We start from the raw sequence: 13,299 nt of genomic DNA on the forward strand, positions 1-13,299 counted from the left end.
CAGCCCAGGTGGCCAGCTGAGCCTGGGGCCTGGAGCCCCCTTCCCCACGGCCGCCCCCTCCCAGAAGGAAAGGGGTGGTCAGCCCTCAGTGCCAGTGGTGGTGCGGCCTCCCCGTGGCGGGGGCGGGGGTGGGGGGGGTGCGCAGCGGTACCTTGAGTGCGTCGTGGGTGTCGTGTAGGCAGTAGACTCGGATGTTGTACTCGAGGGAGGTGCAGGCCACGGGGGCAAACAGAAGCAGCTTGAGGCGCTTGGTTGCGGTCACGCTGAGGGCTTCTCCCACCAGGGCAAAGCGGCCCAGCTGCTCAGTGAAGACATAGCAGGCGCCGGCCTCCAGCTGGCAGTAGTAGAGGTGGCACGGGGCCTCCTCGCCCAGGTGCAGCACATCCTGCGGGCAACGGCCTGATGGGTCAGCTCTGAGGAGCAGCCCAGCCTGCGGACAGGGTGGCTCCGGGGCCAGGTGGGAAGCCCCGGCTCCACTCGGAACCCCTCTGTGCTCAGGTGGGTGGGCTCAGGGCCATTCCTGCTCACCTCCCAGCTGCCCTCACATGACTGCTTTTTGAGGCGCAGGCTCCAGCTCTCCGGGCAGGGCTCCCCACAGTGGTCCATGACGAGAATGACTGGCCGGGTGAGCAGGACTCCAGGGGGCCCGCAGCTAACGATGGGACTCAGCAGGGTCTGACAGCCGGCTAGGGGCAACCTCAAGTGGGGAAATATGGGTGGGGAGGGAAAGGCGTCAGTGGGCTGTCCTGAGAGTTGGCTGGGGCAGGGCAGTGGCACCCCACGGTTGGGGCCTCAGGGCTGGGTGCAGCTTATGGGCAGTTCTTCCCTGCCCTCCTTAGGGCTGTGCCAGACCAAGTCTGACAGTGGATGGGTAGGGAGTGTCATGGTGACTAAAGGCAGAGGGCAGGACCCGCCCAGCCCCAGCAACAGGGCCCGCGCCCACACCTCACGTCCTCTGGCTTGTGCAGCGTGAGGTAGATCTCGTAGATCTTTCCTCGGGGTATGGCATCTGGGGGGATGAGGAGGCTGATCCCTGTGACAAAGTGGGAGGAGGGCTGGGGTTTACCAGGGCTGCAAAGACACCAAACACCCAGGAGCCTCCCTCTGAGGACTGAGCAGTGCCAGCCTGGACTAGGGGACAGAGGTGCCATAGGGACTGCCAGGCTGTCCATCTACCCACATGAAACAGAGTCCTAGTGACCCCAAGAGAGGCTAAGGAAACTCAGGTGGGAAAAGCATGCCTAGTTATCCTCAGCATAGAAAACTCTGGAACAAAAGGTGCCAGGTATGCTGTACCTAGCTGACCTATCACCCAAAAGGCACTGGGTGGGGCCAGGGCACACCCTGCTTCAAACCTTCCCTGCCTCCAGCATAAGGTCTAGCTCCCTGGCCTGGCACTTAAGGCCCTTCACCTCTGGCCCCAACTGCCTTTCCAGTAGCTTCCTCAGCCCCTCTCTTGAGCACACCCCTGCCTGAGTGCCCTGCCCCCCCTGCTCTGCTCAAGCTTTCCTCCTCCCCATTGGCCCTGGCCATCTTTGGGGATAGCCATTCTCAGCCACCATGACTTTGCTCCTCATTTGGTAGTGGCCCCTGCAAGTAGGGCCGGCCTTTAACAACCTTGCTGGCTTTGGTAGCCCTCCCTGGTTTGGGAGCCATTGCACACATGTCCTCTTGTCTGGCGGATTCGGCTCTGTCCCAGCGTCTTGTAGGGCAGCATCAGAAGTGACTGCTCAGTGAGGAGTGGTTTCAGGGAGAGGCAGTGGGACAGGGGCTGCAGAGCCCCTCGGGGGACGGCAAGGAGTGGTCCTGCTCCACCTTGCTGCTCTTTTAGGACAGGGGCACCTACATCAGAGGGACCTCAGAGGCACGTGACGGGAGGGGAAGGAATTCGATGACTTTATCCCACCAAATCCAAAAGCTTACATTTATGCTCCAGAGTGAGCTCTGAGGTGGGCTGGTTGGAATATCACCACTGCCCTGAAACTGAAGGCCAGGAGAGGGAAGCCACTGATGGCATATTTACAGCTACCCTCCCTCCGTCAGCTCTGTGTCGCCTCCCGGTACTGGCTGCAGAGATCCGTGTGTGACAGCTCTCCGTGGCGGGGCTATACTTTCGGTGGGTGCTCAGGTCCAGTACTCAGCGCAGTGAGGGAAAACCAGGGGCCCTGCTCTCCTGAGGCACTCAGCCCGATGGGCAGAGAGACAAGTGGTTGGTAGCAAAGGGTGCTGGGGGACAGCGGGGGCCCGAAAGGCTGATGGTCTCTGGGCACCCACTGTGCGCCTGCCCCTTCCTAAGAGCTCGACACGGACCATCTCACATCATCCAAGCAGCCCCGTGAGGGGGACATGAGGCACAGAGAGGGAGAGCAGCCAGGCCAAGACCTGAATGAGAAGTAGCAGATGAGTCAGTGAATGGGGGCAGAGGGACCCGTGTGTGCGAAGGGCAGCATGGTGTTTGGAGTGCCGAGAGTCCACCGTGACGGCCATGGGCAGGAAAAGAGTGCATGGGGGGTAAAGGCCACTGTAGTTGGCCTGCAAGGGACAGACAGGTCATTGTGGTCTTGTCACGTGGGCTGTGTGGGGGGCATTGGGGAGCCCAGAAAAGGGCTCAAGAAGGGGAGGGACATGATTAAGTCTGGCTTCACTGGGGAGTGGGTGATGCCTTGAACCAGATGAGAGGTAGGTATGGTGGCCTGAGCCAGAAAAGGCAGTGAGGCAGAGAAGAACCAGGAGCATTTGCGGAGGAAGAATGACAGGACTGGTGTGTGCCTGACGAAAGCTGTTGTGGAGGTGAGGGGGGCAACTGAAAAAGAGGAGGAGGCCAAGGTGACCTCCAGTTTCTGGCTTGAGCAACTTGACTCCGTTGTCCCTGAGGTGGGGAAAGCCAGGAAGCAGGAGGTTCTGGGGGAGGGTGGGAGACAGTGCTGTTTTAGGCACCAGGAATCTGAGGTGCTGTGAGACATCCAGATGGAGCTGCCCAGGAGGCAGCTGGGTGTATGATTCCGTCGCCCGGGAGAAATGTGGCTGGGGATGGAGGAGTGGGAGTGATCTGCACAGACATGGCGATTAAAGCCACGGAGTAGGCGAGATTGCTCTGCGAGAGGGTGCCAGGAGGGAGCGCTGAGGAACACCTACAGTTAGGGCACAGGCGCCAGAGCAGCTGGAGAGGGGTAAGAAACTCAGGGGCATGTGGGGTCATCGGAGCTGAGGGAATAGAGACTTTCAGGGTGGGGACGTCAGAGGCTGCCGTGCTTCCTCAAAAGTTGACTATGGAAAGGGTCTGTGGGTTCCCTATCACGGACCCTGTCAGAGGGTTTCCGTGAGGTGGTGGGTGGAGCGGCCCCCTGGCCAGGCATTTGTCCTCTGCCACCTCTCCACTAGTTTGCCGGCTCCTTGGGGCTGGTACCTGTCCTACCTCTGGGCCCAGGGCCCAACACAGAGTCCGGCACACACAGACTGGCTGACTGTGTAAATGAATGGACAGTAGTCCTGTGCCCTTAGGTAACAGAAGGGAGACACTCTGGCCATGGCCTCAGTGCTGGCCCCACTGCCAGCCAAGACTGGATTCTCTCCAAAACTCTCCCCTTTCCTTGCTGGTCTGGCTCAGCACTTGGGGTGAGTCTGAGCAGCCCAGGAAAAACATCAGAGCTGTCCCATCCTCCTCTAGGAGGGACACAAAGGCTAGTTCTGCCTCTTAGAGCTCCCCGGGGCACTCTGGGGTCCTTCCCACCTGTATTAGGGATCATCAGCCGGCCCCCGAGGAAGTTGAAGGTCCCATAGGTCATGTTGCTGGTGCCGCGGGGCAGGGAGCGGAAGTAGTTCTGGGTAGAGAGGCGGGAGACGAAGTCCTCGGCCTCAGAGGTGGGCGAGCTGTGGTGCAGCGTGTGGCGCCCACCACCCAGCGGGCTGAGCAGGTGCCCATTGGCGAGCTGGAACTTGGGGCTTGGCCCGTCCTGCCGGGGACACAGACTGCCCTGGCAGGTGGTGGTGGTGGTGCTGAGGTCTGGCTGGATGGTGAGCAGATGGGGATTGTCTGCAAGGGTAAAGACAGACTCAGGGGGTGGCACGGACGTGACCTGTTGGGCAGCTCTTGGTGTGGGGGCCCGGCAGGAATGCTGGGAGCAAGGGGGCACCCCACCTGCTTTGCTGGGTTTGATGCTGACGGGCTGGAAGCCTGAGGTGAGGATGGACGAGTCGGCCACGTCTGAGTCTAGCCCTTCCTTCTTGCGGCAATAAACGAGGATGAGGACGAGCAGCAGCAGGAGAAGGCACACAGCCACAGCAATGAGGCCCACGTAGAGGGCCACGTCCTCGGGCCCGGAAGCAGCTGCGGGAAAGAGCGCGGCCTTGGGAGGGGCAGGGTGCAGGAGGCCGGGAAGGAGAGGTCAGCGGTCTACACCCCAGGAGGATGAGGCGCTCACTCCTTGGGCATCAGCACTAGCGGGGCTGCGGATGCTGGTGGCAGGGAGCATGGAGTCAGCATGTGTGCATCTCAAACCTGCATCTGCCACCACCTTGCTGTGTCACTCTGGGCAAATCACATCTCTCACTGCTCATTCAGTCTGAGGTTGCTGCTACTGAAGGATGGAGGAGGAGGGAGACAGACGCTTCCCCAGACAGCCCTAGTGGGCTGCTAGGCTGAACCTACTCTTCTGGGGCCCAGGGCAGCTGGGGCTGGCGGAAGCTCCTGGGATCCCCAAAGTAGGGGCTCTACTTACTGGGGGGGTGTCCGCTAATCTGATTCATAGCCACGTCCCTGGGCCAGAAGGAGGGGTGCCAGGGCTTTTCTCCTTGTCTGCCTCCCCAGGCCTGAGGCCGGGCTGGGGAGGGGGTGATTGACTGCCTGGAGGAAGCTATATTGATTTAAGAAGGGCTCTGCATAATGGAAGAAATGTCCATCAGAAAGGAATTGACACAGATAATTAGGTTTTTAATTGAAAGAATGGGGGAGGGTGTGTTCTAGAGAAAAAAAATCCAACAGAGATCTTTAATTGTTAGTTATGGCCTTGTAATTAACAGGCCTCACAAGCCCGGTGTCCCCATAGGACTTGTGTGTGCACTTGGGGGACCGCGTGGAGGTGAAACTGCAAGAAAGGAGTGGAATCCAGGAACCTGGGGTACATGGGAGAGGTTCACATGTATGCATGTTTCAGGAGAGGTGGGGGAGGTATTGGGGTATACACGGGCACATGTGTGGGTATGTAAGGGATGGGGAGTTCCCGAGGGTCCTAAACTTTGGAGTGGGTACAGCCTGTGGCAGGGGACTGGTCCCTGGGGCTGGTCAGGGCCAATCCTGGCAAAATCAAGAGGACTCCTGGGGCAGAGCAGACTCACTGTGCACACAGAGGTCACTGGTACAGTTTCGGGTATCCAGGTCAGTGCCCTGGCACTCCTCGCCTCCATTGCGGGGTGCTGGGTCAGAACACTCACGACTCCGCCAGTGGGTGCAGTCGAGCCCACAGGCCGACCACTTGCTCCATGGGCTCCAGCTGCCATCCACTAGACGAGAGACAGACAGGAACAGAGAGGAGGTGGTGCGGTCAGCCCGGGCAGCAGCCTCGGCAGTTTGCCAGCACGGCCCTGCTGGGCATCCAGACCTAGGTGCAATGCTGTGGTAAGGAGCACACCCTCTGGTGTCCACTGGTCCGAATGACGCATGCTAATGACGGGAGGCACGATGATGCCGGGCCTGCTTTGCTCTATCCACACTACCGGGCTGTCCTGGCCCTGGGGCAGCAAGGGAACTTGGTTCCACGCTGACCCTGTGATTCAGGCATAGGTGGTTCTGCAGCCTCAGGCGGTGCCCTGCCCCTGCCCCACACTGTCTGTACCTGAGACTCTGTGACTCAGTACCTCTGCCAAGGCCTAGCCTGGACACAGACCAAGCCCTGTTTCCAATCACACTAAACCCCATCCCAGCCTTGGACTGAGCCTGGCCTTGCGTGGGGGCGGGTGGGATGGAGCCATGGGGGGCAGGCTGGTGGGCACAATGGAGCCAGGGCACGGAGATGGCGTGGTGAGGAGCGATGCGGGAGGCAGCGGCCGCTGGTACCTGGGCACAGGGTGGCGCAGGCTGTTTTCTGGACATTCTGCCCCTCACAGAAGGCACCCCCGTTGAGAGGCGCCGGGTTGGTGCAGCTCCGGCTCCGTTTCTGCCAGCCGCGCCCACAGCTGGCGCTGCAGACGGACCACTCGGTCCACGTCGACCACCCACCGTTCACTGGCCGGACAGAGAAGGACTGGGGTCAGGGAGCGGGGGCTTCCTCAGACACGCTGGCCCAGGGGCCAGGGCGGGAGGCAGAGGGGCTGTGAGCTGGAAAGGGGCGGGCTGTGGCTGTGCTGGTAGAGAAACCCTGGAGGGGAGCCCCCAGGGCCTGGCAGTACCCGCTCCACAGCCCCTTCTCCCAGCAGGCTCTGCAAGCGCTCCGGGCTCTCCCAGCAGGCTCTGCAAGCGCTCCGGGCAGCCAGCCCTAGCTGCAGCTCCCGTGCTCCTCCGGCCCGGACCCCAGTCTTTCATGAGGGCAACTGCTGCACCCACCCCCTCTGCCTGCTCCTGGGGTGCCTGGAACACTCAACTTCCCACACCTGGGACACAGGAGCATGGGCTGTGATCTTCCACCTTCCCTAGACTCCCGTCCTGTGCCCTCATCTCCATCTGGACTATGTCCCTGGCCCATAGGTAACCCAAGGGCTAGTCTGCCACAGAGGACTGCCACCCTGTCCCACACCTCTGCCCAGACACACCCCTCAAGCCCTCTCCCTGGCCTTCCCAGCGAGGCCACAGCCTGGTCCACCGGGCCCTGGCTCCATGGGGAGCCACCCACACATCGTCGCCCCATCTCCCTGTGCCTGGGAGCCCCTCTGCCCCACCAGCACTGGGGCCCACCGTAGACGATGACAGCAGCTGAGGTGCTGCGGCGACGCGCTACGATGTTCTTGGCCACGCAGGTGTAGTTGGCCGTGTCGGCCAGGCGGGCCTGCCGCACCACCAGGCTGTGCTCCCTTGTGATGTACACATTGGGGTCCAGGGACGGGTCCACCAGGTCCTCGTTCCGGAGCCACTCCACCTGGGGGAGGGAGCCATGCCACTGCACTGCCCGCCCGTGCTGGCCCTACCTGGAGCGAGAGTAGCCCCTGGGGGTGTCAGGGCAGGCAGGACCCGAGACCTGGGCGCCCTACCCACCTGTGGAGCGGGCACCAGAGCCCCTCTCACCTCAGCCGGGGGGATGCCCTCTGGTGGGCGGCAGGGCAGCACGATGCCCTGCTCCAGCGACACCTCCTTGGCCAGCGGCTCCTGCTCGAAGTTCTTGCGCAAATCTGGGAGAAGGGCAAGAGTGTCCTCCAGCCTGAGTGTTTCTTGCCGGCTCAGCCTGGCTGGCCCTGGCCCCTGGTCCCGCAGGGGCCGTGGCACATGGCAGGAGAAAGTGCCAAGTGACTAGGGGGACATGGGGGTGGCTGGGCAGTGTGCAGAGGCATTTTCTCCACCCATCAAGGCAGGATCTGAGGTTTTTTGACCAGACCCTTACCCCTGGTGATACCCTCCGTCCACCCCTGACCAAGGGCCAAGCCCTGGACTCACAGGCAATGCGGATGTAGGCCTTCTGACTCTTGGTGGTGCCTGAGGAGCTCCACGCCACACACTGGCACCAGTACTCCTCCAGCCCGAACACCTTCTCCACCTGCTGCCTCGAGACGTTGATGCGGACCTCCATGGCGGGCAGCCCTGGGGGGCAGGAGGGGTGGGTAGCCAGGGTCCTGGTTGTGCCAAGTCTCACACGGTTGTTGCCGCCCAGATGTGAGGGAGTCCCTCCACCACCACGGCTACTCTCTGCTCAGAAGGAGAGTGGACCCCGAGGGCAACCCTCAGCCTGGAAGGAACTCTGGGGGAGCCCTGCTGCGGGGTGCTCCATTTAGATCTCCTGAAGGCCAGGAGCCAGTCCTTAGCACTTCCATTCATTATACTTTGTTACCCAACGCCTGTCTCCCTGGAGCCACAGAAATGTCTCTAAATGGGCTTCCTGTTGTTTCAGAGACTACAGCAGAGAGGAGTTCTGGGCTACAGGGGCTGGTCTTCAAGGACCCAAGGCAGAAGGGGTGGGGCAGCTAGGAGAGCTCTGGGGACTTTGTGGTTAAAAAAAGGTGAGGAAGGATCTGGTTCGCCTCCCTGGGGGTTAGCAGGTAGATTCTGACATGTGATAATATAATAACAGCTATTAACAATATAATTACTGCGATTATGTAGTATGATAATAGACCCCTGGGGCTTAGCCAGGGTTTCCCACATGCTGGCTTATTTTCTTCAATCTACTCCCTTGGATGGTATTGTTCTCACTCTATGGATAAGGAAACAGAGGCTTAGAGAGACGGAGACTTGCTGTAGCTGCTTCAGGGTTGTCTGAATCCAGAGTGTGTTCAGGGTTCACCCTGCCCATTTCACTGGAGAAACGGTGGGGGGTGGGGGCATGGGGGGGCAGTCTGCAGAGGTGAAGCTGGCTGGTGATGGGTATCTGGGACCCTCTCTACCCTGACTGGGCTGGGCTGAAGGGACCCCTCTCAGGGACAGACTGAGCCCTCCTACCCTCTGCCATACCTGGACCCAGAAAATGGGGCGCCAAGATCCCCCTGGTGGAGGACCCAGAAGGGGAGATACCAGCCCTCTTCCGGTCCCCTGGCCCTTGGCCAAAACCAGTGTCCCCAGCAGTGAGAAAAGACTGTTTCCAATTTCTCCTTCTGCTGACCCCAATTTCCCTCGGGTCATCGGCTTATCAGAAAAAGGGAGTGAGGCCGGGCAACCAATGTGTTTCCATTGTTAACGGAGAAATTCAATTAGGGCTGCACTGCGGGAGGAACAGCGGCCCAGCTGAGCAGGCAGGCCAGGAGGCTGCTTTCCCTCTCAACTTCCGAAACGTGTCTTCCCCGACCCCCGCCCGGGCTCCTCCTCATGACTCTCTCCAGCTCCCACCCTGGGTGCCCAGATTTTTCTCCCTGGTCCCTGCCCCCGGTGAGGTCTCACAGGAGACTTGGCGGTGGGGGCGCGGTGTCCACCTCCGACCGAGGTCCTCATGGCTGAGCTCCCTCTGTTCTGGGCACTGCCTGCCGCCCCTTTTCGCGAGGGTGAAGAATGTGTGCATTCTCTGGGGGTAGGGTGAGGGTTGAGAACCGAGGGTCCCTCACAGGGTCTGTACACAGGAGAAGGGCCTGGGCTCCAGCTACCTGTCAAGCATATGGAGTCTCGGGGCAACTGAGAAGGAGCCTTTCATACACTTGGGGGTGGTGGAGGGCCCTCCTGCTCTAAGCCTCTGGGGCTAGTGGTAAAGAGACTTTCAGAACATTCTGAACTTAGTACTTTTCCGGAGTGGACAGGTCTATGGATGGATGGACGGTTGCATCCCCCGTGGTGGTGGTGGGAGCTCAGGCAACTCAGTCTGGGGAGAACAGCACTAAATTTAAGCACTCCTATTTCTTTCTCCCCATCTCCTCCCCTCTCTGTCCTGCCACTGCCACCCCCTCATCTCCTTCCGGCTGCCATGAATGAGGGCCAAGTTTGTCCATGATGTCCCAGATCCAGGCAGCGCCCTTGAGGCCCACATGCTCCAGGAGGGTGATGGACCCAGACGGAGACCCAGACCCTGCCCTGCTGGTCCTTGACGTGAAGACAGTGCCTTCCTCCCTGCAGGTCACTGAGCAGATGCCAGGGGAGGAAGGAGGCAGGGTCCCTGCTGGCCCCGGAGTGTGTGGGGTGCAAGTGGGTGTGTAAATGCTGTGGGCACATGGGGAGGTGCCAGTGTGGGTGGGCCGAGTATTCTGGGGAGGTGGAGGGTTAGTGGGGTGGAGAGTGGGTATCTGAGGTCAAGGTGGGGCTTAGGTTCTCACTTTCTCACCAATCTGCTTCTAATAACCAGTTTGTTTAACACACAATGAATTACAATCCCAGGTGGGACTCCAAGGCTTGGTCTCACAAATTTTGGACTTTTATAGCATCAGCAGGTTTGGGTGTGAGGGTTTTCAGGCTTTGGTCCCTCCTCCTGGCCTTCTGGATGGGGAATGGGGACAAGTGAGGGGAAGCCAGGGATGCTGTCTCCGGGGGTGTCCACCCAGCCAGCCACACAGGAATGGGCGGGGCTGCAGGTCTGTGCTAGCCTAGGACTTCCCATACCTGCCTGACAACAGAATGTTTCTGCGTCAGGGTCTTCGGTCTGAGTTTCCACATGGCGCCACTGCCCACTGCAGTGCCATCTGTTCGTGAGCAAGGGAAGCCTATCTCTTCTCGAAGCACTCAATGGCTTTGGGTTGAGAGATCAACAAGATCAATACAAAGTCAGATGTGCTGGCCATGGGAGGCTTGAGTTTGTATGCTCGGGGCAGGAAAGGGCCGCAGTGATTATGGGAGGGATTTGTCCCCATGAGCTCTGCTCTCTGCCTGGTTTGAAGGGAGCAAGGCCAGAAGAGTCTGTTGGGGAGTGTGGGGTGGTGGCTCTCATGTATGGCTCAGCCAAGCCTTGGATTCCAGACCTCCTGATGGCAGTGTGGAGGGGAAGCCTGGAAGGAGGCGTGTGTGGGGAAGCCTGGAAAGGGAGGCTGGGAGCAGCAGGAGACTGGCCTAGAGCCTTCTAAGAAGTTCCAGACAGGCCCTCAATGATGCGGGAAGGCAGGTGTCTGACTAGAGCTTCCTTCTCCTCACCTGTCCTCTTCCTGGGGGCTCTGTCACAGCAGTGGGGGCTCTTGTCATGCCCCAAAGTGGTGCTGGGCCCTGGGTGTGGGCTGGGAAGTGAGGAAAGGCCTGGAACCGGGCTCACATGGGGTGTATAAGATCTCATGGCTTCCCCCACCAACCTGCAAGGGGACCCTCCTCACCCCTATTTTGCAGATGAGGAAACCGAGGCCCAGGGCAGGGGAGGCAGACACTCCCACCAGGCCCTCAAGTAGCAGGGGCAGGGAGGCTTCCGGTACCTCTGCTGGGGTCTGAAGGTGGGCTCCGAAGGTGGGGGATCATCTTGGGGGCTAACCTAGGCCTGGCACAGAGTGAACCTCTGAGCACTGCAAGAAAGAAGCTGCAGGGAGCAGCCGTGCGTAGGCCAGGGCACTGCAGGGCTCAGGGGCCTGGGCAGGGTCACGAACTGGGGAGCCTGGCGCTTGGCGGGAACGAGCCCAGCCCCTGCTGACTCTGCTAGAGGAGAGTCAGGTGTGACTTCCAGGGACCTGAATGTTTGGTTGGAACCCTTTTGGGGCCCTGGATGAGTCAGAGCCATCTGTAACACAACAGGCTGGTTCTGAAGACGAAGTCACCTGCTGCCTCAACTCACGGCTACCTTTGCTCACGTCCCGGTTATTGTGAGAGCTTCCAAGTTCTCCCAGGCAGGGCCCCTTCCTCCAGTCCCCCTCTGCCCAGCACCAACTCTCCAAGGTTCTGGTGTGGTCGCAACCCTATGTCCCGCTGCCTGCCCCCCAGGGGCCCCTTCTGCCCATACCCGGGTCTCGGCAGGCTGGCCCGCCACTCCTGCATTTGCATCTTCTGGCCCTTCGGCCTGCGAAATGCTCGGTCCAGGAGGTTTTAAGACTCCCACTTGGAAATTACTCCTCCTCTGGAATCTTTCCTGGGCTACCCAGACCCTCCTGCCTGGCGGCTTGGGCCAGCCCTCTGGGTCTGAGGTCCCTCGCCTGCCTTGACAGCATGAATTTTCCTGGGCACGGCCAGCCTGTCCTCGTCGTACCACAGCTCAGGCCTCACACTGGTGGCCGTGCCCCCACGGGTGTGTGCTGTGTGTCTCGGGACTCAACCTGAGGGCTCCTCATGTGTGGGGGCATCACAGAGTGCCAAGGTGAAGGGAAAGGAAGTAAACTTAACTGGGTCCAGCTAGTGAGGAGGAAGAGAGGCCTGCTCTTGGGGAGTGCTGGGACCCAAGCAAGGGCTCTCTGCTCATATCCCCATTGCCCACCTGCTGCCTAAGGCCAGGGGAGGGGCAGAGAATGGGGCGTCCCACGGAAAGGGCACTTTCTGAGTCCGCCTGCTGTCCCTGGAACCCCTCCCTCCGCGTCTCAGCTCAGTCTCACTGCCTCCTTCTCCTCAGTGTCACTGGGTCTGCCCCTTCCATCAGTCCCCTCACCCACATGGACCCCAAGTGTCACCCATAGCTCTAGCCATGCCACTCGGCAGTTTGAAATCCCATGGGCCTGTGGCCGCGCTCCAGAGCCCGACGGGGGAGTCTTCCAGATGGCACCACCGTTGCCTGTGCACACCTCATACCCTCCCTTGCTGACCCTGACCAGCATGTTCGCCTCTGACTCCAAGCCTTTGCTCACGCCCAGCCCCTTTCCTGGAATGCCGGTCCCCTCTCCTCTCTCTGACCGGCTCTCATAACCGCTTCGTTTCCACGCCACCTCCCCTGAGGAGCCTCAGTCCTGCTTTCCTCCTGCTGCCATAGCCCGCAGGACTCACGGAGAGGCCACCGTGCTGCCCAGGTCTCTGCACTTGTAGGGGGCTTCCTTTTCCCTCACACCCCCACCAAGTGGTGAGGTCTGGTGAGGGTGGGGCCTCCTGGGGAAGGCCTCGGTGTATATACAGGGGGTCCCAGGTGTGGGAGTCCTGCCTCTTCTGGGGAGCTGGGCGGTGGGCACGGGGCTGGCGACATCCCGGCCTCCTGCTCCCATGTGTGCAGCCAGAGGTAACTGCAAGCCCCTCTCCGGGCCTCCGTTTTCCCTGGGGCCGACACTCGTTTCCCCTTCATCTGGCCCTGCCTGGCCGTCCAGCCTGGCCTCACCACTGCTGTCGTCCGTGCTGCGCTCTATCACGTGGTCCACCTGGCGTACCCACTCCCCGTTGCACTTGAAGAAGATCTGCGTGGCAGGCATGGCCTTGCACACCAGCAGCACCGGTTTGTTCTTGACGATGTACACATCCTCGGGCTCCACCAGGAAGTGGGGAAGCAGGTCTGGGTTGGTGCCAGGTACCGGGTTGGCCACTGTGGCACTCTGCTGGGCACCTGCAGCGGGGGGGCAAAGCGGGAAGGTGAGCCGGGGCCTCGGCCAGGCTTTCAGGGCCCTTGGGGGCTACGTGCTCATTCAGAGGCTGGGGTTGGGCCGTGGTAAAGCAGCCCAGCAAATCTAGGCCTGAGCCTCAGTGTCCCCTCTGTAAAATGGGGGGAACCCACCCACCTCTGAAGACTATGGAGAGGTGAAATGAGACAAGGGTGGGAGTCCCAGCACTTCAGGGGTCCTCCACAGACAGCGGCAGTTAGGGCTCACTGTTACTCAGGTAGAAGTTCAGGGACCTGGGGAGGCAGCCCACTGCCCCAGGAGGTC

At 60.6% G+C, this 13,299-nt stretch overlaps 1 protein-coding gene across 2 annotated transcripts in view; it reads right to left on the bottom strand.

Annotated features, from left to right (window-relative positions):
- Positions 1-13,299, bottom strand: part of UNC5A (unc-5 netrin receptor A) — a 60,202-nt gene that overhangs the window by 2,174 nt on the left and 44,729 nt on the right. The window contains exons 2-12 of one of the 2 annotated variants that reach the window (XM_088023668.1): positions 12,759-12,980; positions 7,580-7,723; positions 7,214-7,317; positions 6,887-7,067; positions 6,053-6,220; positions 5,335-5,499; positions 4,139-4,327; positions 3,731-4,033; positions 946-1,033; positions 529-697; positions 152-385 (exon numbers count right to left, since the gene is read on the bottom strand). In XM_088023668.1, coding sequence (XP_087879794.1) covers positions 152-385; positions 529-697; positions 946-1,033; positions 3,731-4,033; positions 4,139-4,327; positions 5,335-5,499; positions 6,053-6,220; positions 6,887-7,067; positions 7,214-7,317; positions 7,580-7,723; positions 12,759-12,980 — 1,967 coding nt within the window. The remainder of the gene's footprint in view (positions 1-151; positions 386-528; positions 698-945; positions 1,034-3,730; positions 4,034-4,138; positions 4,328-5,334; positions 5,500-6,052; positions 6,221-6,886; positions 7,068-7,213; positions 7,318-7,579; positions 7,724-12,758; positions 12,981-13,299) is intronic. The other variant, XM_028102742.1, reaches the window with a different exon arrangement.

Source organism: Eumetopias jubatus, unplaced genomic scaffold (assembly GCF_037043125.1).
Source record: "Eumetopias jubatus isolate StellerSeaLion01/CBP00866 unplaced genomic scaffold, mEumJub1_p1.0 scaffold_5, whole genome shotgun sequence".
Taxonomy (NCBI): Eukaryota; Metazoa; Chordata; class Mammalia; order Carnivora; family Otariidae; genus Eumetopias; species Eumetopias jubatus.